General features: G+C 35.1%; 2 protein-coding genes across 5 annotated transcripts in view; both read right to left on the bottom strand.

The window, feature by feature from the left end:
- LOC119836389 (CCR4-NOT transcription complex subunit 6) overlaps positions 1-27776 on the bottom strand; it is a 176845-nt gene that overhangs the window by 136328 nt on the left and 12741 nt on the right. The window lies entirely within an intron of this gene.
- On the bottom strand, positions 13185-16593 carry LOC119836416. The gene has a single exon (XM_038361733.1). The coding sequence runs from the start codon at positions 16400-16402 to the stop codon at positions 15005-15007; it is 1398 nt and encodes a 465-aa protein (XP_038217661.1). The 5' UTR covers positions 16403-16593; the 3' UTR covers positions 13185-15004.

Genomic DNA, 27776 nt, shown 5'->3' on the forward strand with positions numbered 1-27776 from the left:
ACTTCAACTGTACAATACATATTGTCATTTAATATAGCTTCATATATAAAATTCTCGTGTCACAATGTTAGTTACCATATTCCTTTCGAAACAGCTGGACCGAATTTCATGAAATTTTGTGTGCACATCGGGTAGGTCCGAGAATCGGCCAACATTTATTTTTCATAGCCCTAAATGATAAGAGTAAGGCAGAACAGCGTTTGCCGGGTCGGCTAGTTTAAATTAATATTTAACTTACTGCCTATTCCCAACCTATTTCGATTTAAACTAAACTTCAAAATTTCGGACTCCCCTCCAGCTATAATGACACGGAACACGAATATTTTCTAGCCCTAATATCACACGTATACACACAATAAGTTTACAAGTTAACCAAATTTCCATTCGCAAATGCAAATTGCGAAATCAAGTTTCAATTTTCCTACATCACAATCCCAACGTTGCGGGCACATTTCCCGAGGTGACGTCACAAATAACGCACCGAGGGTTTAAATGTACGGCAAGTAAGTGTACTGAAAAATCACTAAATCACAACCCTCTTCATTGCAGACATCTCGACGCACCGCTGCCGGCGGCGTTCCGTAGACTCACTACACGCCTACTTACCGACTGTTCTTAGTAATTATCGCGGCACAAAACAATTGCAGCGACTTTTGAAGCCACTTGTAAAGGAGGAAGTTGTTAATCTGTATGTTTGCATTTGTGTCTGTATACAATAATTAAACTTATATCATGTACAAAATAAACGTTTATTATACGTTTAATTATCCATCGTATCGATAATTTAATTGCCGGAAACTGGGTGTATGCAAAATAGAGCTTAACAATTTTGATGGATTTAAACTTTATATGCTCCTTTTAAACATAAGAAGAATAAATTTAAAATAACAGTTTAATAGCATTAAAATACTTTGTTAATTGAGAAAATTATAAAGCATCTATTAAAATCATTAACAAAGGCCGAGTTCCATCATTACAATATTTTAGTTCTTAATCATATCAATAGATCTCACAGACATATGAAACCGAAAGAGTAGAAGAAATTCGACTGCTGAGGTGGGATGACAGGTGACCGAAATGCTTTCAAATGTAGCAATAACAATAAACCCATGACGCCGTTAAATAAATAAAAAAAATATACCTATATAATAAGTTATATGTCATTAAATAAAAAAAAAATCTAACGTATATTAATACGATAAGACAAGTTCAGAGTTCAGCTCACGCAAAATATTTTATTTTTCTTAAAATACACGGATAACCTTTCGAACTTCCTGTATATGTCTAAATCATAAATTAAAAACACTCAACCGTTTCGTCACTTTTGTCAAATATTTAAAATTTATAATTTAATTTATAGGACATTTGAATAACAAAAGCCCTTCCCTCATATTTATACACATTCGGCCACGATCAACTGTTCATCCATTAACACAAAAATCACCATCAACCACCCAATTAAACCTTACTATACAAGAAACACACCCAAAACATAAAGAAAATTAGAGTATCTGAGCCGAACACTCGTCATACGAATTGAGGTTATGAGATTACCTACATGGAAAACGATCCTAGCTGAGCACGCATCGCTGGGCATTCCCGCTGTAGGCACTGCACAATAGATAACTTATATGGGCTTTATATGAGTTTCAATGGTCACTGACCCACTAAAACGAAACCTTATACAACTATCTTGTCAATTATTCAGATATTTGCGGTCTTTATCTGTAAATTATGTTTGTTTGTACGGCTGAAACTTAAATGTATCTATTGGATATATATAACATACAATAGATAAATACATATAATGTTTATTTTATAATGTTCATTGAGTTACTTACATAGTTAATAAACATAACAATTACTTAATACACAAAAGTCATGAAAGTTGAGTTAAAATGCAAAAAAATATCCAAAAACCAAATTTTGTTACATTTCACATAATTATCGCTACACATAAAAATTTGGGAGAGAGAGTACTTAAAATGGCCAAAATAAACAAAGAAAATAAACTTGAAGTAATATTTGTTATTGCCAAAATAACACACTAGGCACACACTGACACTTGCGATAGAGAAGAAAGTGAAACACGTGGACGTAGTGAGCGGGCACTTAGCAGGTCCGAATATTACGATATGACGCTAATTGCCGCTTCGAAAACAATCTGATCCCAAATAGCATGATGAAAGTGAATGCTTTCAAGATCTACGAAAAAAGCACAAAATAAAATATATTAATGCTAAAAGAATGAAAATAAAGCTCTAGGAAATTTGTGATGAATTCTATATTACGGAAGAAACTCAATGTGCAAAATGTGAAATAGTTTTGCTTCAAAGCATGATAGTAGGTACACAATTTAATAGACCGCAATATAGACGCACTACGCTAAATCAATTACTAAACAGGGGCAATTAATATCAATTAGAATGAATACACCGTGTTCCTTGCCACAGCATATATCATGATGACTAATTTTTAAAGTTGTATGAAACATCTTGCATCTTCGAAAAACTTATTATCCATTAGTGCGACATTCCAAGCTTTCAGGGGAGATATTAAACCATAAAAAAAAAGAAGATCCCACCGCTGTGCGGCGCAGGATATGGGCGATAATGAAAACAAATCGAACAGAAACGCGACTCCCGTAAATAGACGGGAACACTACTGAGAACACGCAATAAGTGACAAATAAAGGCGAGCTTGAATGAAAAACATCGATAAGATGATTCAAGAACCTCCATTGATTTTCTTGCGTCTGGCTACCGCAAGGCTTTTATACACACTTTATCCTCAAGTCTTTTATTTCTTACCTCGTTTCACTCTCGCTTAAGTGTTCTTTTCAGACAATGGGTTCGAGTGCACTTAAATGTTGCTACAATTATAAAGCAGGCTTCTAATTCGAGGCAAAGGACTAGACACGTCGTACGGGCGAAATTTGCAATGTTATAGGAATTTTTACTGTCCTCTATTTAGGTTAAAACAAATGGCGCTAGTGATTTATGTGGTTTTGAAGCCTTGTAGTATGTCTGCCTTGAATTTGATTCACGCAAAAAAATATCGAGATATAACGCTTGACGAGCAATCGTACGAAGGAAATGCTTTTTTTTTACAATTTACTACAACACAATATATTTATACGGATGCTTCGACTTATTCGAGCCTTCATATAGCAAATATTGTTAGACAAATCTTTGCTTAATACCGCAAATAATACAAGCCCCTGATTATACAGACCAGCTTTTTATCGATACTTATATACGTTGGTAATTTGAAATATCTGTGTTTTAGTGCGTAAATATCGGCCGCATTATTAAGACAGACATTAATTCAGTACAGATTAATTCCAAGTTCACGTTTTTCTATTGTATTCTCTGTTGTAGACACGATTGTAATTTCGAAAGAATTTAATATAAATATCGGATAAATCTTTATAGGTCGAGCACGCAGTGCCCGGAGCGATTCAATTTAAGTATTTCAACGATCTCAACCCGCCTACATCTTTTTCGATAAAACATGTGATATAACGAAAATGATCTTAAAATGTAACAAAAAAGGTAAGATAAAAACGTGTAACAAATAATTTTCAGCATTTACCGGCATTGTATTGCCTCGGGCGCGCCTAGACCTAGTATTTCAAGATGATTTGTTTTAGTAAAAATATCTAATGGAAAATTTTGAACAATGCCTCGCAGTTCTTTTCGGTGCCATATTTTAGTTTTAAGTTGTATGAATATACGATAGCGTGGCGTTGAAATAAATGGTCCTTTCTTTCAAATCACTTATATAAGATGAAACTAGACTGTACAACATGATACATGCGTTTTGAATTCATTGTACGGACGCTATTATCGACGGATTAGATTAACGTCACGTGTGTCATCATACGATGTATTTTTTTTTCCAATTTGATCATACGAACTTCGTTATATGTATTATTATTAAAATTATAGTCCTTTTTAAATTTGCAAATTAATAAAGAAGCGTCGAAATGGATACAATTTTAAATATTGTGTTGAATAAACTAATCATTCCAGTACCAAAGGGAAAACGCCCACACACTAAATATCCGTATCTTAATAGACAATATTTACGAACACGTTAACATTTGGAAGTCCAACAAATCCACCAGCTAACGATTAACAAACATCGAACGTACTAGAATGATAAGGGAATTTGGAGCGCACGTCATATTAACGATAATTTAATTAAGCCGCCAGTAGGGCGGGCTTATGTAATGGTTTCACGAATTAAATCCGGCGTTCAACGACCTGCAGGTAATGATATCATAAAATATCAGTTTAAACGGTCGTTGACGTTAATTACTAATTTACTAACGTACGTGAATAATTGACAATCCAATTGGGTTAGAATAGGTTGAAAATGTTGACCGAAACAACACTCAAGAATTGTTTGGCGACCGTTTTATTTGTGTTCGATGCCGTTCGCCCTCGAGCGTACCTTAAATCCAATAGAAAAGATGAAGGATCAAACGCAGAACCCACGATTCAAGGAATTTCGAATGCTCAAGAGATTACGTAAAAGCTAGCCAAAAAAAAAGAGTTTCTCGCTCGAATATATTTCTTTGATTCCGCTAAAAGTCAAGATAAACATTTGGGTTCGCGAAGATCTAATAAGGTCGCAATACGATAAAATTTGTCAATCAATTTCAAAAACACGCCATAAAAGACAGCCAGTGCAAGTACAATATTAACGTTCACATTCTTAAAAGGCTGAAAGTTATCGTTCGTTCGTTCGATACGAGACAAGCGTATAGAGATTGCGGAACGCAATCTGCTTTCCCCATCTCAGAAGCAACAGCTTCATCCGTCCGCGCCCATACAAACCCGCTCGGAGAGAATTATAAGATCACACCACCTACTGTTACACGGACGTATGATAATAAATAATGAACATATAATAAACCCGTATTAGAATGTGATGTATCGCAGTGCGCGCAATTAATATTGTCTGTTCACATTAGTGTGACAGATTAAACTTGCGTGCGAGTACTTGCCCAAATAATAGTATTACTAAATATTCGTTTAGAATCCGTAGTACGATTGTCTTAATATTAGATATGCGTAGACGATTCTCAAGGACGTGAAGCGTTTTCAACAAATCATGAAACATGCCATAGGAGCGTTCGCTATTTTTTATATACTTACGTGATTCGAATGTGAAATTACAATGTATTAATACAGTCTTTATTTCAATGCAAATATGTTTATTTCTGTTACAATATACCTAAATGAATTTTGATGATAAATGTCGCTGTTGTATATCCACTATCATATGTACGACTTATAATGTTAATGATGCTACTGATGCAGTTAATTAATGTTAAGGATTGGAATATTTATAACGTGGTCACGGCCGCTTTAGTGATTAACGAGACTGATTTTTATCTGATAATTTAGTCAATAAAATATAAAGAATATTTTGAATATATAATGTTATTCATACTCTATGATATTTAAAGTTGTTTTATTACAATCTATAACTAAGACGCTAACACATTATATGTTTATAAATAATTTTTATACTAAAATATAAAACGTATTTAAATAATTGAAATAATGTCACACAAAGATCTAGAATAGTGTCAAGACTGAAATAATACTTCACATAATATAAATTAAAAATCATAGGTTTACCTAAAATGGGTATAAATACCTAACTGTTGAAATTTACGCGCTGCAGCAATACTGTACAAGTAAAAAAAAAAAATACAAATTTATGTTACTAAATGGTATTCGTAACACAAAAGTATTAAAAACAAAATGTCAATGATATTGGTTGACATTGAACGTTTTTTTTAACTATCCTCTACTCAAACCTCATAATGAAAAAGAGGTTAAATTATAAAGCGTTTCATTCAATTCACAATACAACATATTGTTTCTTTTAAAAATAAAGTCACATTAATATTCATGCATTACGAATTATCATAAATAACACGCGTTTATGCGAACACAAAATCGTAGGAGGCAGCTAATAATTCAAGCTGTTTCGGAAAAAAAAATAACAAAAGTTCATCTTCATAATTAAAATGAACCTCACTCCGGAGTCATTAACATCTCAGCTCCTTGTTCACAATGCAATTATTTAACCGAAAAACTTGTAAAGGCAAATTATACGTGAGCTGTCATTAACGAATTGCCGAGTAATTTTAAAATTAAACGCGAAACAACGAAAGAGTACCTAATGCGAATGAGAAAAGTTGAACGGCCACATAATGAGCCGTTCACGGATAAGTTTATATAGGTTGACGTTGAATTAACATTCAAATGCCATTCTAACTGAAGGGTCTATGTAAATGTAAATTTTACAGCCAACATCAAAAAACTATAAACCCGAACGGTTGATTCGATGTATCGTAAACAAATCGAAGCGAACGCTAGGCAAATAAATGCGCGCGATCGTGACGAGCGGGAAATATAATAAACACTTCAAATCACGATTAGAGATACATTTTAAAAATAAATCAAATAGTTTAATATTCACGAAGTGACGAGTAATAAATAGTTTAAAGGTACGCGCCCATTCGTTGGCCGGACCGGATTGTACCTACGCGACCAGAGCAGATTGCATTCAGCTCTGAATACTTCATTAGATGACTAAACAAAATTGTTTTATAAGGAGTAAAAGCGTGGATAACACTCGAGAATATTCACTCGCGATATCTGTCGTAAAACGTGTTAGAACATGTGTTTTCAAGCATACCAAGATGATTTAATTTTATTACGAAAGAACAAATGCGTAGTACGTGTATACGTACCTACGTGATAATTCAGTAAACATTTCAATAATCTCGACTTTGAAATCAGTCAAAAGTTTTTAAAAATCCATTAAGTGCTACTTGTAGTGATTTAGACGCAAACAATGTGAACTGATAAGCGTATTAAGATAAAAATATCATTCGCTAGATAAATGCGTTATCTCTAAATACAGCAATTAAACATTTAAATGTCCAGATCAAAGTCGACGATAAGTCGTATCGGCTGATGAGCGAGTACATTTAGTGAATAACATTTAAGATCCTTTAAAAGGTTTATAAGAACACACATAAACATACAAGCCCGAGAGGTAATAATTCCACGTAAAAAGACAAAAATACGACTCGAGAGCACTGCTAGAAAATCTTTTAAGTGTCATAGTCGCGTGTACTTTTCGAGAGGTTCAATGATAAACACATTGACGCACACTGCTGCCTTTAATCCTTTTAATTAATACACAAAATCCCCCGTTCTAGTTCCGTCTGCATTCTTGAAATATCCCCGATAATGTATAAAGATTAAACTAGGAATGCCATAAATTAAAAGGAATCCAAAATTTGCAATCGATTTCCTGGGCGGGTGCTTTGAAAAACCCGAATCAGTTGAAAATTTTCAACACATCGCCGCACCACTTCACAGACGCGGTGTTTATATTGGCATCCGTTCAAAATCAGATAGCAGAATGGCCGACGCCTAAATCTAATTCATTACTATCAAATCCTTACCAAAGACCTCTTCGATGCTCCGTGCGTCGACCCAGTGCTGCATTTAGCCATTACGTCGCTTTAAATTAGAATATTGCTCTGACCGCCAGTCGTCCTTACGGCTAAACAAAAATATGGCTTTCAGTTTGACAAATGGAGATAATACGTTGCGTTCAAACACGCCGCGCTGCGTGCAGACTGCTCTTATGTATTGAAAAATTAACTGATTTTATTTGAATGAAAATTCCGCTATTACGATCATATGTCATTTTTCGAAGCTAGTTGCACCAAAAGAAATTAGATCAGAATTCCCAAAACTTTTTATAACTTATTAACATAACAAATACTCGTAATTAGAATTATGACAGATTCTGATGATTAAATATAATTATTAAATTAACAATTTATTAAATATACTTTACTCCTTTTAAACCTGTTTATTTTATGGCTTACAACTGTAGTGGCAACTCGTAATTTAAAGGCGAAATGTTGACATCCCATTTATCATACCAATGTGAATATTATTTAGCTTTAAGTTTGCCATATTAATAATAGAGCCTTAAAAATGATTTAATGTTTTATAACCACAGCTTTATATAACCTATCTTTACAACCCACCGAGTGTGGAATCGAATGAATTTATAATTGTCAACATTATATATAATTTGTGATACTTAAGTGTGAAGATTCAAATTACATTTCCCACGAGTTGAATGAATATGAGCATAAATCTTCGTGCAAATAAAAATATTTGCCTTTTAACAAGCCAACATTGAAATGATATACCAGTACGCAATCTTAACTATGCCTACGCGCGTCTACGATAAATTGGTTTCACTGAAATTTGCTATGAAAATAGCCGAATCCCGAGATTTATGGAGAGTTAACAGTGTCGAGAGACAAATTGAGTGTTAATAAAACACGCATAAATTTAGACAAAGCAACGAAAATTCTACAACTGTTTAACAATTGATATCAACTAAAAAGCTTACCTCCATATGACGATTTGTAATATTGGCTAACATACGTAAATCGCCTCAATAACATTTATCGCTTACAGCGCTGCGATGTTTTCGCAAGTGAAAGCGCAGGTGAAACTTGAGAACGGAAACTAGTCAGCTTTCTACCCCGCCTCCTGTCGTTGTGATGAAAACTAACCCTGCCTGCATTTAGACATTGCTCTATGAATAAACTTGCGGCCGATTTATGCGACAAACCTATATAAAGAGAAACGGCCGTCGGAGAGGGCCGAGTGGATTAAGTTATATCTTCGGAAATCAAACGTGTATCTTTTACTGAATGTTATAATTTAATCTGATTGAATCGCCAACCCGCACTTGGCCAGCGTGGTGGATTATGGCCTGAACCCTCATAGGAGGCCTGTGTCCCAGCAGTGGGAACATATATGGGCTGATGATGATGATGATGATAATTTAATCTAACGCTTTTATTACACGCGACCGCTTTAAATGTTACAAATTCCTATTTAATAAAGCATTTATGAATAATATAGAAGTATGAATGCACATCTGGTGATAATTATAATATAATCATCAGACGTGCACATAATTAAGAAATTAACGTTGATATAAAATTATTCACACAGTTAAAGACTTTGACATTTTTATATAATATGTTAATACGACGATTAAATAAAGAGTCAAGGTTTATTCTACCGGCGCATTATTTAATTTTGTGTTTATAAAATCTTCTAATGTGGCAATTAGTAAACTAATACATGCATTTATTAGGCCTTCTGTTACGAAACTAAACATCAATGACATAAGCGACCTCGCAAATAATATGTTAATTATATAATGTATATAATAATTATAAATATTCGGTAGTCATTTGAATCACTTACAAACCGATCGAATATTGTATTAAGACAATTCTAGGAGCCTTATCGATTCGTGAAACACAATTACAAGAACTGCGTTATTTTGATTGCTTCAAAGATAAGCTTTAGTTATTTTTCCTTATCACTCTTATCTTATTTTATTTTTTATGACACTAATACATTGCAAAAACAGGAATGATGTAAATAAATAAACCGATAGTTGACTCAAAAATTTTCATATAAATCTCGTCTACAAAAATCAAATATTCAATTACGTGTTCCTTTCAAATGCCCGCGTGTTCCAAAAAAATGAATCAGGTACGTAACAATTTTGCCATTTGAGAATCGTAATCAACCACGCTGTGATTGAAGAAATCCATTGCTGCGGCTGATCGATTTTCAAATCCCATAAAGTTATTATTAGAGCTATAGAACATTTAACGTTTCTATAGAAGTGCATTGTGCAAACACGACGGTAGCCAGCTGTATTCAAACAATTCTCCCATAATGTTTACATTGTCGTGTTAGCCGCAAGGTCGGCAGTCGCCACGTGCTCTGTAAACTGTTTCGCATCTACTGCTACTGTTTTATGCTTTTATATTCTGTATATGTATGTATTATGAATACATTTTCAGTGAGTGTTTTGTTTGATATATTTTTGATCAAATTAAATAAAGACTCAATAAGCAATCTGATAAAGGAATATTGGTAAACAAAAACAGTACGTTTTTAAACATATCACTAGTTGATTCTATAGATTTTGATTGATTTCTGTCGTAATTGATATTCAAAGCCTAGATTATTAAATGCGACATTTATAGCAGTGGTTTCCGAGAAACATTGATTCAAGGTGTATTCATATAAGAAAACCATGCCATGCTAGATAATAATTGTATAGTATAAATTACATGGCATTTTGCGTTGTAAGTACAACTAACGTACGAGAGGTCAAAGATTAAGGTTCTGTCCTAAATAGGGCCAGTTGACGTATTTATTCCAACCATTAACAAGATGACATATGGTAATCGTGCCACATCACCGCGTAGACAATTAGGATCAATTACTAGGCTCAATCTATATGACATAAAACAACCACAGATAACGAAATTTTTATATGCAATTGATAGGAAACTTCAGTACGTAGATTAGACGTAAAAATTCGTTTTAAAAATTTTGTACATGGTTCCTGGAAATCAAAGAACTATGCTAACATAGTTAAGGTCATCTTCCTGTCGACGGTCAAGATAACATGTACTTATACTAGATAATATGTTAACTAATAGAAAATCTTGACTTACAGTTTAACCGACTCTATTTACATTAAATACATACAGCTATATGTATTCATAACGTTTATTGTTTTATTTATCCTCTTTGAAGATGGAACATTAGCATCCAATAAGTCTGTCGTAGCAGGAAGTTTTAATATTACAACAGTTAACGACCAATTAACATATAATATCCATATAAATAATACAAAGAGGTAAAGTTTTATGAATATGAGTTTATGACGTTGTAAGAGGTGGCTCTACTCTGAATCTTAATATATATAAATGAAGTGTCACATTGTTTGTCCGCGATGGACTCCCTAAACTATTCAAGCGATTTTAATCAAATTTGCACACCATGTGCAATTTTCACCGACCTTAAAGACAGGATAGTTTATATTATTTCAATTACGATAATTGACTACCCGTGCGAAGCTGAGGCGTGCAATGAGTTGAATTTTAAAAACCATTTGACCAACAGAAAGCTACGTTTTCTGTGAGAGTAATAGGCTAAATTTATTTATTTATTATTAATTTATTTATTTTGTTACTACTCCGGGTCAACCCGAGCGCAGCCGCGACGAGCGTCTAGCAACTTAGAATTTAAATGCCAGAACGTCATTACTTCATAGTGATAAATCCGTAACACTACCGAACCAGTCATCGAACATAATCACGTCAAATCCCAATGCTACATGACAACAAATTATCTTGTCCTTGTATCGAAAGGTCAAATGAAAAAGTTATTCGTCTGAAGGTCGAAATCGTTCACGAATCGAGATCTGAAATTCACAAACAAGTCCATAAAGTGGCTTAGTGAAAATAACAATGATTCATCTTATATACTCAATACATCATGTTAATAATAATCTTTATTGCGATATATAAAGAATTAATTAATCAATATCGGTTTTAATGTCTCACTGACTTCTAACTAACTAAAAGAGTATATAAATTTGGATTATATCTATACTAACCATATAAATCTATTAATATTTTTTTTATTAGTTTCCGGTTTCGTTCAAGTAAACGCACTAACCACGGGAACTACTACACCGAGTTCAAAATTTTTTTTATCGTTGTCCATGTACGTGATCCCCGAATACTATAGGCTACATGTACCACGGGTGAAGCCGGAGACTAGCTAGTTATAAGGAATTTAGTTCCTACCTCATTATACTCTAGTGATGAAAAACGAAACCATTAATATATTACGATATTTACAATAAATTCCAACACAACAGACCCATAAATCTAGCAAACGTTTAAAAACGAAAGCAATCGCGGCAGTCGGTCCGTTTTAACACACGTTGTTCTAAAAACCTAAATTTTAGCTTCCCTACTTAGAGTGACCCACAAACTTAAGACGCGCTGTCAAAAGTCAAACATAAACCCTTAGTCTGTGGAAGTACATATAGTGTTCCTAAATTGACAGCGTCCAGGAAACAAAAACAGAAAATTATAGAAACTTAATTAGTGAGGGAATAAGGAAGACGAATTAACGACTAGAGTTTCTGAACGGCCATAAAATCGGAGAGCAAACAACCATCATGACATTGACCAAGAATGTCCTTGCTAAGACAAAGTAGTGTACATAAATGTTGAACAAACACCATTTGTTCGGAATATTTTCGTGTTGTAATAACAATTAATGTATACGAAACGCTACAATCGCTTGGAACCCGTTCTGCAACGGTCCATTGCTTTTAATTAAGTGTTAAGTAATATAATTAATTCTCATTTGTATCAAGGTCCATATATCATATAGAAAAATTATCTCAAACGAACAAATATGTTTTGTGGATGATTAGAAAGAAACTATTGTATTAAGTTTTCGACTAATGGACATTATTGCTACGACCAGTGATGATCGATTTAAAAACAAAACTAAATCTTCACTCGACGAATATATAAAGTTGTGTGTCATGTATGTACCTACAACGGCACCAAATTTTTCCATACGACTTATTTATTATATTCACCCTATTAGGTTAATATAATTCTCTTTAGTTATTTATCGATACGCCAACTAGGTATAATCGGTAAACGCTGGTTTGTCAACAAGTATTTAACAATACAACAGCGCAACTAAAAGGTGTTCGAGCACAATTGAAAGTCGAGTTTGCGAGTTACGTAAACGCAACACTGTTTACAAAACAACTAGAGAATTCTTAAACTTTTATAGGCTCATTAAAATCGCTTTTCGTATGATAATAATCTTTATTTTAGAAACTACGTGTGTGGAATAACATTGAAGCAATTTTGCATTTAAGGTTTGAATTTGAAGACCTTAGACAAAAAAATATATATAGGTATTATATGGATTCAGATAGCAAATGATGATGCAAAATCGACCAAAACAGACTGATAAAAATTTTCAAATATGATAATATTATCTTACCGTTATCACGGTCAGCCCGCAACATTAGTGATGTAAAAATTCTTATTTTCGTCGTCGAAGTATGAACAATATTGTAAATCAACAAAAAATACAATCATATATTTTTCTTAGCACAAAAAGGAAAAAATATGTACGATTGAACTTGACACGTACAAGTGCTCAATTACATCAGTCACTAAAATAAAACAAAACATATCAGGGCATGATGGTTTTTATTGTACAAAAATAGTGTGCAAGCGTGTAACTCGTGCTTCACGACGTACACAAACAAAATTGTAAACCTATATAATTGTATGTATAAAATGCATTCACTCAGTAAGTTAAACATAGCCTATGTTTTAAAATTACACTGCATGTATCGCTGAGTTTTACAACTGCGAATTGCGTTCGCCTCCTTGATCCCACGAAATGAAGGCTCGACGTCGAAATAAGCTATATTTCGCGTATAACGTATTCAAATCGTAATAAAGTTTCGACGAAAAAATAAAAACACTTAGATTCAGAGACTCGAAAACGAGCCGACAGTCTGCTAGCGACCGGTTTATTAAGCGATAACACTAGTCGTAAATAAATCAAAGACGCATTCACACTAATATGCATTAAGGTTAGAATTTTTATAGATAACAAACTGCTATAACTTCTCGTCTACGTCGAGCCTATCGTAAAGAAAAAATAGAGAAAAGATATATCATGTAATCCCACGCACGCGCGGAGCAATAAGCAAACAACGCAATGCTAAAATAAAAATGTAAGAACAACATACCATGGAGCGTAAAACCCAACGATAGTACGGGGTACAATTCACGTATAACTTAGTTATATTCACATTATCTACATTATTATGGAACTTAGTCTGGCATGCATTAAAGCATTGGACCCACAAGAGAAGAGTCAAGAATATAAATACAGACTCTTCATTCGGTTGTTTATAAATGCAGTGACTCAATGTAAACTTACATCGAATGGTAATGACACGAAGAATCTATAAAATAGTCATGTATTTGTTAGTAGAAATATTTATCGTAATCGGAAATACTGGAGTGAATAACCTACATGTTTGTTTAACAAATACTGATAACGAGACGTGTAAAGAAAAAAACGTATCATATATTAAACTAACGCCTTATCTCCGTCGTACACTTTGTCATAAATGTTGAAAATATCAGCAAGTTGCGACAGACAAGTAATTGTTGCGGTGCTTATGAATATTCTATAACGCTTGATTGATGATTATGACCAGATTGATAGAGTAAAGTTGTTACGTGGTAAATGTTTATGAAATTGTTATGAATTTTAATAAGATTGATCGATGTATTATGAAGCGTGATAACAATGATGTTTGGGCAATATTCAAATACGGTAATTTATGGGATAAATGATGGATGTTGACATCATAACTTAAAAGGGCATATTTGTTCGTGTTAAACACCATACACTGTAAGAGGTTCGTGGTACACATTAAAATAAGTGAATTATGTACAAACAATGAAACGTTAAATGAAAATATAATAGAGATGACTGTATTGTACGATGAAAGCATTTATGCGCAATGTGAGCCGCGTGAAGCAATGAAAAAGTTATTAGCCGTATGAACCGGTGTGCGCGAGGCGCCACCCGGAACGGGGCGCGGTGAAAACCGCGGGAAACCGCAATACTCGCGCAATGGTGTCAGTAGTGTGAACGCTAATTGCGCACGAGTCATGGCATCTACGACGTTAGAAAACTTTACATTTGAAAATACATTTTCACCCACTTATCATATTGTTTCTTAACGCATACCTACGCAACCAGACAAAGTTCCATGTCAGTTTCCTACGCTATTGTTAAAAATAAATTAATTATAAAATCTACAGGAAACCGAATCGGAGATCTCAATATATTGGGTCGTGTTGAGACGCTCCGTGCATGCCTCTCGCTGTGACGATTTGAGTCCAGCTCAAATGGCGAGCGTAGAGCCCTCTGGACTTACAAGCACGCATCCAATTAACATTATTTATACAAAGATCACAAGGAGTTCAGGCAGAAACTAAGGCTAAATCACAAATGTTGCGAGAGGTCTCGCCGGTAACGTATGCCGGCGAACACCCCGAATCCACATTCTCACTCTTTATGCTGTTCGCACTAGATACGACTCTGTCACTGTTCACCACACTGTTCAATTTTGTTTCGTTATCTTTAATCGTACATCTGTTAACAACACTTCCACTTTTATCGTCGAAAAACGAACGGCGCTCCGTGTTTGTAGCCGTGGGCGAGGTCGAAAATAATTTGATTTCCAGGTCACGATGTCCATTCATCGACGTGACGATTTCGGACGATATTTCCAAAGCGAGCGGTGATCGTGGTTCTGAGGAACTAGTTCTTCTGGCCGGTGGAAATAATGAATATAAATTAGGGGCCGATAATGTGTCGTTATTATTCATTTCTCTTTTTTCCGGCATTCGCGCGGACGGATCGCTCCAACTGCGCCGCAATATAGTATCCGCACCTCGTCTTCCAAGTGGCCCAACAACTTTCATCGATTCCTCTAATTTTGTAGGAGGAAAGTCGCCACTAGAATTTTCATCCAAAAAGTGCGCAATAGAGTCAGCGTCCCAAATTTGACCGACAGGGTCACAATACCGACACTGACAAGAACTAACAGCTGATTCAGAGGGTGAAACAGCCTCCTTAAGGCCAAAACGCGTAGCCTCTAATGCCTCACCTAATGCTGTCACTCTATAAGTCTCGGGCACTGGATCCGGGTAATCTAGTACTTTCACGTCTAAACGATACGGTAATGACACCTCTCGGCAATAAGATTCCTCGTAGTGCGACGCAGATCCCATATTTGTAATAGTGCAATGATCAACTTCACCCAGTTCCAGTCCGGCATTGGAGATATCGTGCGGGACTATGTTATTCGGTTTTCTGTCTTTTTTACGCCGTTTTCTAGGTTTAATTATCCGTGGCAACATGGTTTCTGAATTTGTCGAGCCGGAACTTTCATCGCTAGCAACGCTGACCGCGTCCGTGTTATTGTTGCGTCCATTTCGATTAGAACGCGACTGCTGTTGTTGATTTCGCGGCCTAGATCCTTCGGACACTTCACAATTGTCTCTGGTAATATGTTCCGAAATCCCGTTTGGTCGATGGTTACGTTGCTCAGGGACGGTAGTGAACTTTCGTCGATCGTGTCTATTTTGTATGATAAGGGGTGCGCCTTGAGCGTGCATGGCAAGCTTTGACACAGGCGTATTCCTCTGCTGTTGCATGCGCCCTGCCATGGATATAAGGGGAGCTCCTAGCCAAGCGTTCGGATGTGGCATTCCATAAGGTGGGTAATATGGTGGCGGAAATCCCGGTGCGGTGGCAGCGTAGTGAGGGCGAGGGTGTTCGCGACGCCCAAGGGCGGCGCGCTCACCCGGACTCATATCGTCGAAGCGTAAGTTTAACCCATATTAGAAAAAAATAATTTTCACTGTCACGGCAAAAGTCCCACTTGAAACGCGATGTCGTAATCGTAAACTAACATCGGAGGCGAGCAGAGTGACACGTGCGTACGTCGCCGCAGTCGTCTGTAGACTGAAGTGAATGAGCGCGACTCGGCCGCGGCCGCAATAGCCTAGTGGGAGTGCCGCCTCGAACCATACGACTATCGCCGGCATCGATGCACAGGAAAGCTCTACAGCCCTAATCGCTTCGTAATTAAACCGTTGTTTACTTTCCTAGCGGTCTAAAAAATTATATGCCGTAACATAGTGGATTAAACCGCGAGACAACTTTAGTAAAACCTCCTAGATTCAAAAGCCTAGGTGCTCCAATTTGAAAATGTAATAGTATCAAAATCGTAAAGATTACATGTAAGTAAAAAATATAAAATTAAATCTTCTTTTAACACATAACTTACCATCACACGGTGACGAGGACTAAAACTTTCAAGAAACATACCTAAAACAAACAAACAATAATGAGTGAATTGTTTTACATAACAATTAGCAAGTCCAAACTAATGTATTTAATTAAGGAAAAAAAGTAGATGCATTATAATTTATACCTTCTACAGTCATATCAACATATATCACATATCCTACTAATATTATAAACGTGAAAGTTTGTAAGTTTGGATAGTTTGGTTTTGGATGTTTGTTACTCTTTCACGTGAAAATAGCTTATCATATCTGTATGAAATTTGGTACAGAAGCAGATTACACCCTGGATTAGTACATAGGCTACTTTTTACCCGGGTAGTACGCGAGTGACGCCTCGGGTTACAGCTAGTTATTATATGTACGTACAATACTGGCGTAAATTAACGTTCGTAAGTTCAAAAATTATAATAATTTTATTGATTAAATTATTATCTGTACATCTCTCATTTTCCACACGACATAATATAAAAGTACTAGTCAAGATCTTTATTATTGCTTAATAAACGCACCGTGTATGCACTTTGAGCAGGGTTGCAGTGAAAGTGACGTTGACTCATGCCTCTCTCTCGATTAAACTGCTATAATACCTAACCAACAGAGCCCATGCGCGAGTGCCATAAAAATATAACTTTTATATACATAGGGACAAATGTGAAATTCGATTGTGCCGCAATGCTCTCTTCGTAGTTTCCAATTCTGTTTAGCATATGCATAATTGCTAGCTCGTTAATGCCATCTGACTTTCATCATAACGAATATTGAATGTCGCAATTCGTATGAAGCTATAGGCGAGTTAAGAATGAGTCGTGCTTTTAGGGGTCAATTTTTTTTTATTGCAATAGAATATTGTTTGAATAAACAAATGTATGGAATTAGATCATTTAATTATCTAATTAATTAGGAGTACTGAACTATAAGGAATGTTGAAGTCGTGTAGTGCATTAAATTAGTGCCAGTAAACATCATACAAAAATAGAGAGAGATCTAACATTACAACCACCCAAAGCCACTTCAATGAGACCAGAACGAACACAAATTACAGCGAAATACCGTAATACAAACAGTAATTATTATTGACATGTATGCTTATCAGGGACCAATAGGTTACGTAATAGAGAAAGGCTTGTATGGAAAGCTGGCTCGTAATACGACTTAGTACTCAATAGGAGTGCCAGCTTATTACTAAATCGGAAACATATTTTTACAAATCTAGTAATAGAATGATATAGAATATAGGTACTTGACGAATTTAATATCATGTTTTAATTAAAAAATGTAGTATAAATTATTTGAAATGTTCCCTTTTTCAAGTCGGTATAATTAATAACCATTGGAGTTGTGAAGTTTACTGTATTAATTTGTTGTATTATTTAAGACAATAATATAACTATCTAAATTGGATCCCAAAAAATAACAATACGTCCAACATTTTTGATTAAAAGTTCAAGATAAGTAAACTATGAAAAGAATACTATGAAAACAGTTACAAAAACGTATTATAGCAAAAAAATCTTATTAAATTTAATTAAGCGGCCATACACAGCATTTCAAGTATTTTATTTTTAAGAATTTGATTTTCTGCTATATAAACAATATCACAAAGTCAAGTTCAAAATCTATGTGCGTGCACGTATCAATTTATGGCATCGAATGTACCAGACGATTGGACTATTCATTCATTTATTTGTTTATTAATAAAGAATTTCCAACAAATAACACAGTTAACATTTTTGTAAAGCTTGCTACATACATGGTTTTCTGTACCTTTAATTACAGGCAATTACAACATTATAAATTCAAGTTAAAATTGCAATATTACCAGCTTGTCATATGCTCTAATGTCTTCCTCTAATGTTAATATATTAATGAACTCTAAAGACTTCATTATAATTAAATTGAAAACCAAAAAAAAAAAAAACAATTTCGAAAAATCAAACAGAATATCGTGACGCGCCAAGCAATAAAGCAACATAAAATAATTTCCTCAATGGCGGCTTGAAAAGCGCGTCCCAAAAATGAATTTACGAACGACCCCGAAAATATTCATTTCGCAGGAGCGAGCGACGCAGCATTCCACCGAACGACTTTACGAGCCTCATAACTTTTAACAACTGCAAACTTTTCGAATGCAAAGTTGAAAAAATGCAAATAATATGGCGCATGAAACACACACGAACCCCGTTACGGATTACGGTAGCCGCGGAAATAATTAGTGCGAGTGATGCGAGCATTAACAACTGAATCTGAAATTGTTGTACTCGTTTATATCTCGTTTTCATTAACGGAGTGCGTTTCGTGTAATACGTTGATAATTCCTGGAATGTTAATTCACTCAGTGAATTATGTGCACTTCACGAGATTATCTAAGACCGTTCCCGTAAGGCCGTCGTTAATTTAATTACAATACATATATCGCGATGTTATTTCCTCATTTGTTGTTATTGGTCCATGCAACAATTCTTAATTCAAACACAAGTCTAAAAAGACCATCTCAACTCTACTGCTAAAAATAATAAATCATGAATGCAATCGAGTTGTGAATCAAGTTTGTGTGTTGGTAAGTGTAAATGAAACATGTAACGTTTCGAAATCAGTATAGCATTTCTTGTACGCATAACAATATTTCGTGTAACATAATCCAGGCACAACAACTTTCCATAGAAGCCGACTATATATCAACCGATGCCGAGTTTGCATATCATGTAACGACTAGAAAGCGATCAGCCGTTTCGTCGACCTTTACGATCGTCGCGTGCTCCGAGAAAATTAATTCACTCACTCTCACTCTTAGAGATCACATAACTAAAACACTATAAAATATTTAAAATATTAAATGAAATGCATTCAATAAACGTTATTCCAGGACATGATTCTATAGTAAATAAGAGAATAATATTAGTACCTACATACAAATAATGTATAAAAAATACAAAGGTAGACGGTAACATAAATCCAAAAATCAAGCGTACTTTACCTAAAGAAAATATTATACAATATTTAAAGAATTCAATTTATGCACAAAATATATACATGAAAGTAAAAAATCGTTTACTTTCCATTACAAAAGAAGTCGTGGATTTAATGCTGACAACAGAACCTTGTCAACGGAGCGTGTCTTATCAAACCTTAAATCTGATCACCTACGTGTCCGCTAAGAGAAACGCGACTAGATAGTCTGAAATAGTAAAACACCAAGATAAACTTAACAAAACTACACCAGATTTCAAGATAGATTATTTTGGTCTTGAATAAATGGATAATTAAAAACTCTCATGTAATCAGACTATTGAGATAGTTAGATAAAATTAACGGAACCCAGTTAATGTAACATAAAACGTAACAAAAATAGAAGAACTGTAAATTAGAGAACAGTAAGACTTATGATTTTAGCTCCAACGAAATTTATTAAAACTCTGAATTGATCAAAACTAACACAGAGGACCAAATCATTAACTAAACATTACGTGCATAGATTGATGAAAATTGCAACATAATTACACGAGAAAAATAAAGCGCGGATATAAAATATGATGATCACAAGAACGGACTTATTACCGGTTTACGTCCGGTGAAAGTTATTAGGGTATCCACATGGCCCGCTGTATTATGTAAGCGAACGTTTAATCTTACAAGAGGTTCCGGCAAAGGTTTAAATGGGTTAACATTAGCCACGGGTTATAATGGTTTTACGAGGATTACTTTTACGGCCCATTGAATTAATCGTTTTACAATATTGCAGCTGTAAATCTGCTGGATTAATTTGGGTTGGGAAAATTAAAAATTGGTTGGTAGGTATACGTTTCACATTTAAATTACGCTTTTTTATATTTTCACGTAAATGCATTTCCTTATAATATTACGCCACTATTCGGGAGCCTTTGTTTTAAAATCGTTATTGGATTTAAATGGGTCATATAGCAAACATCTAGAAAGTAATATAAACTGAATATAACCCACTTACAATTTTCTAGATATTCCTAAGTGGTCCTAATATTAATCAAATAAAAAGTCGTAATGATATTTTTATAGAGAACATTATAGCGTTTAACAAATTCCAATACAGCCTACCTATACGCCACTTTGTAAAAACAACCACCGTAGCAAATGGAGTGATAAATAAGCATGCGAAGCGCAAAGGAAAGGAGGATCAGCGATCACATTTACCGCCGATAACATAAATCTCTTTAGGCAAAGTACCGTCAACAGTTACGTTACAAATAGTTACGTTCATTCGCGGAAAATATCTCAGGCCGAATCTCTATAAGCCGTGCCTTTTATGTGACTCTTACACCGGAACTTTGCCATTTCTCAGGAGCTCACAAAAGCTTTTCCGTATTTCTAAATAACTTTTACTCTCTCTTATTCCTCCGGTACTAAGGGTGCGGTTTTCTTGTGAAACTATTCTGCAAATAGATATTCTTGATGCTATTCCATAGAATCTTGTGGGAATTGACAAAAATAATAACTGTAAACAACACAGTCGAAATAAAGTTTATCAGAAATCCCATATTCAATGTTTATACATCTTGAAATGAACTGAATCTAGTCAATCGTGCTCGCAAAGATCAAAGATCGAGATGATTACAAATTCAAGAAAAAAAAAGTTGTGACATTGACAAAAGCAAAAAACTAATCGTTGATTGTAATGCTGTTAGGTTTTATTTTCATAAAATATATTATACATTACATACACATAACTTAAAGCTTACGAGTATGTTAAAAAATCCTTAATACTGTGTAACAAAACACCGCAAAGTATGAAGCATACACGCGTTTCTCCACTGCGTGAAAAGCAAGGCAGCCGCAGCCGTTCGCCTGCATACAAATCGACAGATCCATAAACACCCAACCTAAAACACGTCACGAACCAACTTATCAAACGATCAAACCAGTTACAGGTGTTACGCAAGCCGCTTTTACCCGCCATCTGAATCATTGTATCGGTTCCGGATGTGCGGCCGCTCGCAAATGAGTCAATTCGGTTTTACATTTCTCCGGACGCGGATTTCTCTTTATAACTTACGTAATGTGCAACCGTGGAGTGTTGGATACCATCTCTCCTCGAGGCAGTTACGAAATATCGATATATTTTAAGCTAGCTAGACTAGCTTTTATTTAAATGGAATCCGCTTCTATATCCACATTCATAAAAATATGATAACGGAATTGAATATTAAAATCACTTTCTCTATACACTAAAAGGGAACAACAGTAAGATAAGTCAAGTTTAATACGCATCATCATCTATCCTATTGACTTGAAGAACAAGAATGGAAGAAATCACACTATAAAGAAGATTTAATACAAATCACAGTAACACGAAGACATCTGCAAATCATTAAATTAAACTATCAACAACGTATCTACCATTAACACAAATCAATAAATATCAAACAGAAACTCGCTAAAACGTATTTGCTCACACATGCCACAAATTATCGCCACCTACTTTCCACACGCTCCCGATTTAAGCAGGACCTAATGATAACTGGTATCAGACGTTTTGGGCTATCGATGTATCGACCAAAATCAAGGGCAAGTAATACAATGAAATCGAGGAACCTGTAGTAGACAATATTAAACGCCGCAAACTAGACAACGGCTAATGAAAACGTCCAATAATTGGTCGCATAAACAATCTCATGACTTGACAGTTTGGTGTTATCGCTATAATTATTTCACACGAACTTGTTACGGCTTGTGAGTATTCCACTTTCGTGATTTCACCAAAGTCCTTCATCTATAATTGTTCACTAGAAATTGTCGATAATTGGCAGCAGTTTTGAAAAGTAACATCGTTTCCATCTTTATTTTATTCGAGAAATCGAAAGTTATTTACGATTTATGAATCTGTTATGAACACTTTTATGACTATAGTGAAATTTTTGCTTAAGTGCTTTGGGAATAAATAATAAAATATTATGTTGCCTGTACTCAGAAACATAAATCAATCCAATAAAACCTTGTGAAATAGGTGTTGTAGCATTTATTATTTATTAAAAGTACATTTCATAACCTCGACGCAAATTTTAAAATGACATTTACGCTCGCATCGAAAAATAGGAAAAATTCTAATCTTGTTTGTAAATATTAATCAAAGTAGTTACTTTCTACATATTGCTTTAATTCCTGACCTGACATTACTTATAATATTATAATGTATGTATGTACGCATGTATAGATTAATACATTATTAATAACACCGTTAAGCTAGTTGCCTCATTAAGTCGCATTTCACGAAATGGCTCATCACCAAAATAATTATTGTGACTTAATATTATAGTATTATCAAATGGAGTGTGGACGCTGTCAGTGTGTATTACAGAATCGCTTTAGAAGAGACCTTTCAAAGTCAGGCACCTTCACCCGTGAGTGGCTAAGTCGGTTTATATTACCCGCCTAATGCGATTTTGATTGGCACGGCAACACTTTCACTGCGCTAAGCGCTAATGCTATGGTTCCTTTATTCTCTTAAGCCTCGTCTGTCATGAAACACGCGATAGATTCACGGAAACCTCTTGTATTGCACAATCATGGAAAGCTAGCCTTAGGCATTGCACAGCGATTTTAGTATTCATCTCGGATATAAATTAGCGTTCAGCTACCGAGTGGGCATCATTTATTTCTATTCATGACTGCTCAGTCATTAATTAAGAAACCGGTGGTTCGTTTGAAGAGTAACTTTTATATGCATCGATTTATTATAATATACAAATTGTTAAATTGGAAAGAAACTCGGGCTTAGACGCCCGTCTCGAGTACTCCATAATGTTTAGTTGGTACTCTATAAGATTTATACGACAAAAGGCATTATAAATCGTCATCACATCGTCTCCGTTTACGCAAAAGCCCAACATAAATAGATTTTTTTTCAAAGAAATTGCAACTTAATGCTGAATTATTCGCGTTCACAGCACGAGCTAAGTTTACGAGGCAATAAACAACTCCGTGTCGAGCCTCTAAGATCACGGCATTAAGACCTATCAACTCGCGACGACCGTCATTTGTATTCTATTCGACAATAAATCGAAGGATTCCTACGACAATGTACTGTGCAATGTCATTAGAAACAGATCTACGACGCTTGGACATTCGTAAATTACATATAATGCAAATCCGAGCTTCTAAAATACAAAGATATTTATCAAAATGTATTGAGGAAAGGCGAACAACGTCAGAAAACTTTGTAATCAGGATATCTCTGCTGTTTATGCCCCACCATACCTGCATCATAATGATAAACATCTTTTTCAAATTAGCCTTAAGGGCTCCATATCCTAGAGTTTACGTGATGGTATAAAATTTTATGATGCGTTGTACTTTGCGTATAAATTTGCTCATTCAGTATTTAAACTTGCTCAATTTGAATGCTTCAAATAGAATAAAATCCACTGCGAAATATGTGAACATTTATCAATAGAACAGTTCACGTAAATTCAAAGCAGATTTAAATTATACGCTAGAGTAATTAACTGAACCGTCTAAAATTCGCTAAAACGACCTTTATATTGAAGACAGGACGTTCGTCCGCCCTTCATGCAACTGACAATAACTTTTATGTAACTAAATTACACCGTGTTAACTATTGTACTGATCGAGACGAAAATATCGCCAAAGAAATTCGAGAACTCATTGACGATCACAAAGAGAGTATGCCATTGAGAATTTTCAAGAGTGTTTTGATTGATTTATGTGCAAGTACACACACGCTGTTGGAGTGCTGGCGATGAAATTCTAAGAAGTTTTTGATGTTTGAAATTAGAAGAAGTAAATCATCACGAGAAAAAGTCACGATCGACGGTTAAAAAGCAACAGTGCACCATTAAATAAACGCGTCAGAGGACTATAATGATAATGTTTATTTTAAATATGTATAAAACACAATGTCTCTGAGTCATTGTACGAGTACATTTAGAGTTTATCAAATTCATATTGTTAAACAGATAAACGGTTTTGATTTGATTTTTACGTTATTAGGCGGTAACTAAAAAAAGGTATACGCAAATATGTATGGAAAAGGAATTTTCCTTTCGCCTTACAAAAAATAATTTACTCGTAAATTTTCATATTACACTCCATCACGCCGAAAGCAATGAGAATATAGCCGTGGGCAAAACAGTCTAACAAAAATTTAGACGTTTCCACGAAATCGCAAAGGGCACCTTTAGAACAATAATAACTCTGCACATTAACTTACGTCTGAGATCAAATGTAGCGAAATATCGCACGATCGATAACAAACAGATGCATTTCAAAGCAAACTAAACATTGGCAGTCATAAAAGTTTCGAATTCAAAACAAAACTAGCCATGGAGACAAAGACTGAAAGAATAAATTTAATTGTAACAATCAGACCGATTGGAGCGATTGTCGAAAGTTTTCACTTTATGATATTGGATACAAGATAGGGTTTGAAGGGACGTAGGGTAACATCAGCGTCCTCTAGACTACGCCCCGGCGGGACAAGGTCGTGCCGCCCTTGCATCTACCGTCCGCCCTTAACGTACTTGGGGCCACAGAAAGCGACCGTGTACTCGCACCGTCTAACTCCAATGGCCCGGTAATCTGTAATGGTTCGTCGTGAGTGATGACGCGTGACAAAAGCGCCGCAGGCGAGCTTTGTCTGTGGTTCCGTTCGATCGTTTTAACTTAGTCCTCATTGCATAAGCGATAATGGACAGTTTCTGGTACATTGCGTTGCCGACGTATAACATGCTTCGCTATTTTCGCGTCAAGGTGAAGTAAAGTTGGCTTTTATTTTTACATTTACGATCTTATATTCTGGCAGTACAAAACTTGATGGCTCAAATACTCATACATATATACATACTCGTACACACATACATCTATTATATCACGGGCCACTCAGTTGCGTGCAAAGATTCGTACAATGAACAACAATATTTGCAAATGTCGCCCCGTAGTTGTTGTGTTCGTGCGAATGTGAGTCGCCGGGATTATTGTACTACAATACATTTCTGTGGCTATTCGCATAACCATTGATGGGCAATGAAGATTGATTTTTATCGAGCGGTCAGGAGTCGTCCCGGCGATACTGATGATACACGTGCGTGATTCGATTTAACGACGTCATATCTCACCGATTTGATGCTCTGATAAAACTCGATTCAAGGGTACGCGGTGAAATACAAGGACAATGCTTTCATCCTGATGTATGATAACATTTTTTGAAGCATAGTTATACAAAAATGTTGAGTAAAAGTATAAAGGCCTTAGGTTGGTGTTCAGTACATGATTTTTTTATTTATTAGGCATACATTTTTTTTTATTTGAAACGGCGTGATAAATATTTTGAGAGATAATGCATTGTCTCTCATAAGCCCCGCGTGATTTCACCAACAATACGTACAAGCTATATTTGTGTTAAATTCACTACAAACAATGCTTACTGTAGCAATATACCATCAGATTAAAACGAAATTCGTGAAAGCGACCACAGCCTACTTAATATTAATTTGCATTTAATAAACCACTGTTTGACCCTAATCCGGCATCCAAGAAGATTCTTTCTCGTGACTTCTTTTATACCATTGTTCACGGGTCGTGCGGTTGCTTACCGAAATAACACTTCAAACGTGCCACTAAACTTCTTTCTCAATATTTATTACAAATGTGAACTACAACTGTTTCATTAAATACAAGCATTTCGCCCGCGGCTTTGCCCGCGTAGTTGCAGGAAAGATAGACTTGGTGTGTACCGGCAAAGTTCCAGTTCCCGTTAGATTTCCGGGATAAAAACTATCCTATGTCCTTTCTAGAATCTCAAACTATCGCTGTAGCAAATTTTAACATGATCGGTTTAGCCGTTATTGAGTTATAAATAGTGTAACTAACACGACTTTCTTTTATAATATATAAAACCTGAAACATCTCAAAATAACTACAAATACATATATGAATCTCATTAGTACCAAGATGCTCATTAGAATAACTTCCAAAAATGCCATCCGAGTGAAACCTCGTACCATAATAAGATCATCGAGAACAAAAACATAATTCATCGCAAAACAAAAGGCATCAAAAACGGCGGCATTAACAAGCGCGCGCGCGCTCTCGGCCGACTCTTGCGCAAATCGCGCGTGGCGTCACCTTCCGGCTTCACTTTCGCAAACACTTTCACCTCGGTACCTAGCCGGCTACGTAGCATTGTCATTCACCGCGCAACGATGACCGTTGCTTCCAGCGCGGTCTCTCACGTATCGCACGCTGATGAATTTTCGTATTTGTGTCGTTTTTTATTTACCTACGTCACTATTCAAAATCAAACTCGGGCAATTATTTATTCAACTAGACTTCGCCTCGAAGCGCCACCGAATTGTCATAATATAGATAAATAATAATTTATCACCAAGAAGAGTTATATAAGTTGAGTAACCTATTACATGCATTTTTATATATCTTTAGCCCATTATGGAGGGTGATCAAAACCATACAAATTAGCTTTTATCTTTCAGAAGATTTATCGCCACAATGAAAAAAAGACATTATTCTACGCTTTTCTACTTCATTTAACTAAAATATTTAAAAATTATATGTATATACTACATATATTTACATATATTTATTAGCAATCGTATTTATTGTTTACCTAAGGATTTTCACTATTAACAAGACAAAGCCCAACATCGAAATATCAAAAATAAAAATTTCTATTGTGTATTTCCATAAAATGTTTACATTTTATTTGAATATTCATAGGTATATACATTTTAAAGTAGAAATTAATGTTTTTTTTTTAATATGTTGTATGGTTATATTTAATATCACGTGTTAGTTTACGGATATATAAAGTAGCGAGATAAATTCACAGTTGCCCCACGTACACGCCGCTAATGTATTCTATCACAGTCGATTC

The sequence above is a fragment of the Zerene cesonia genome, chromosome 3 (genome assembly GCF_012273895.1).
Source record: "Zerene cesonia ecotype Mississippi chromosome 3, Zerene_cesonia_1.1, whole genome shotgun sequence".
Classification (NCBI taxonomy): Eukaryota; Metazoa; Arthropoda; class Insecta; order Lepidoptera; family Pieridae; genus Zerene; species Zerene cesonia.

Bases quoted from the DNA above. Each gene is read 5' to 3' on its own strand.
- LOC119836416 (XM_038361733.1), bottom strand. From the start codon at position 16,402: ATGAGTCCGGGTGAGCGCGCCGCCCTTGGGCGTCGCGAACACCCTCGC.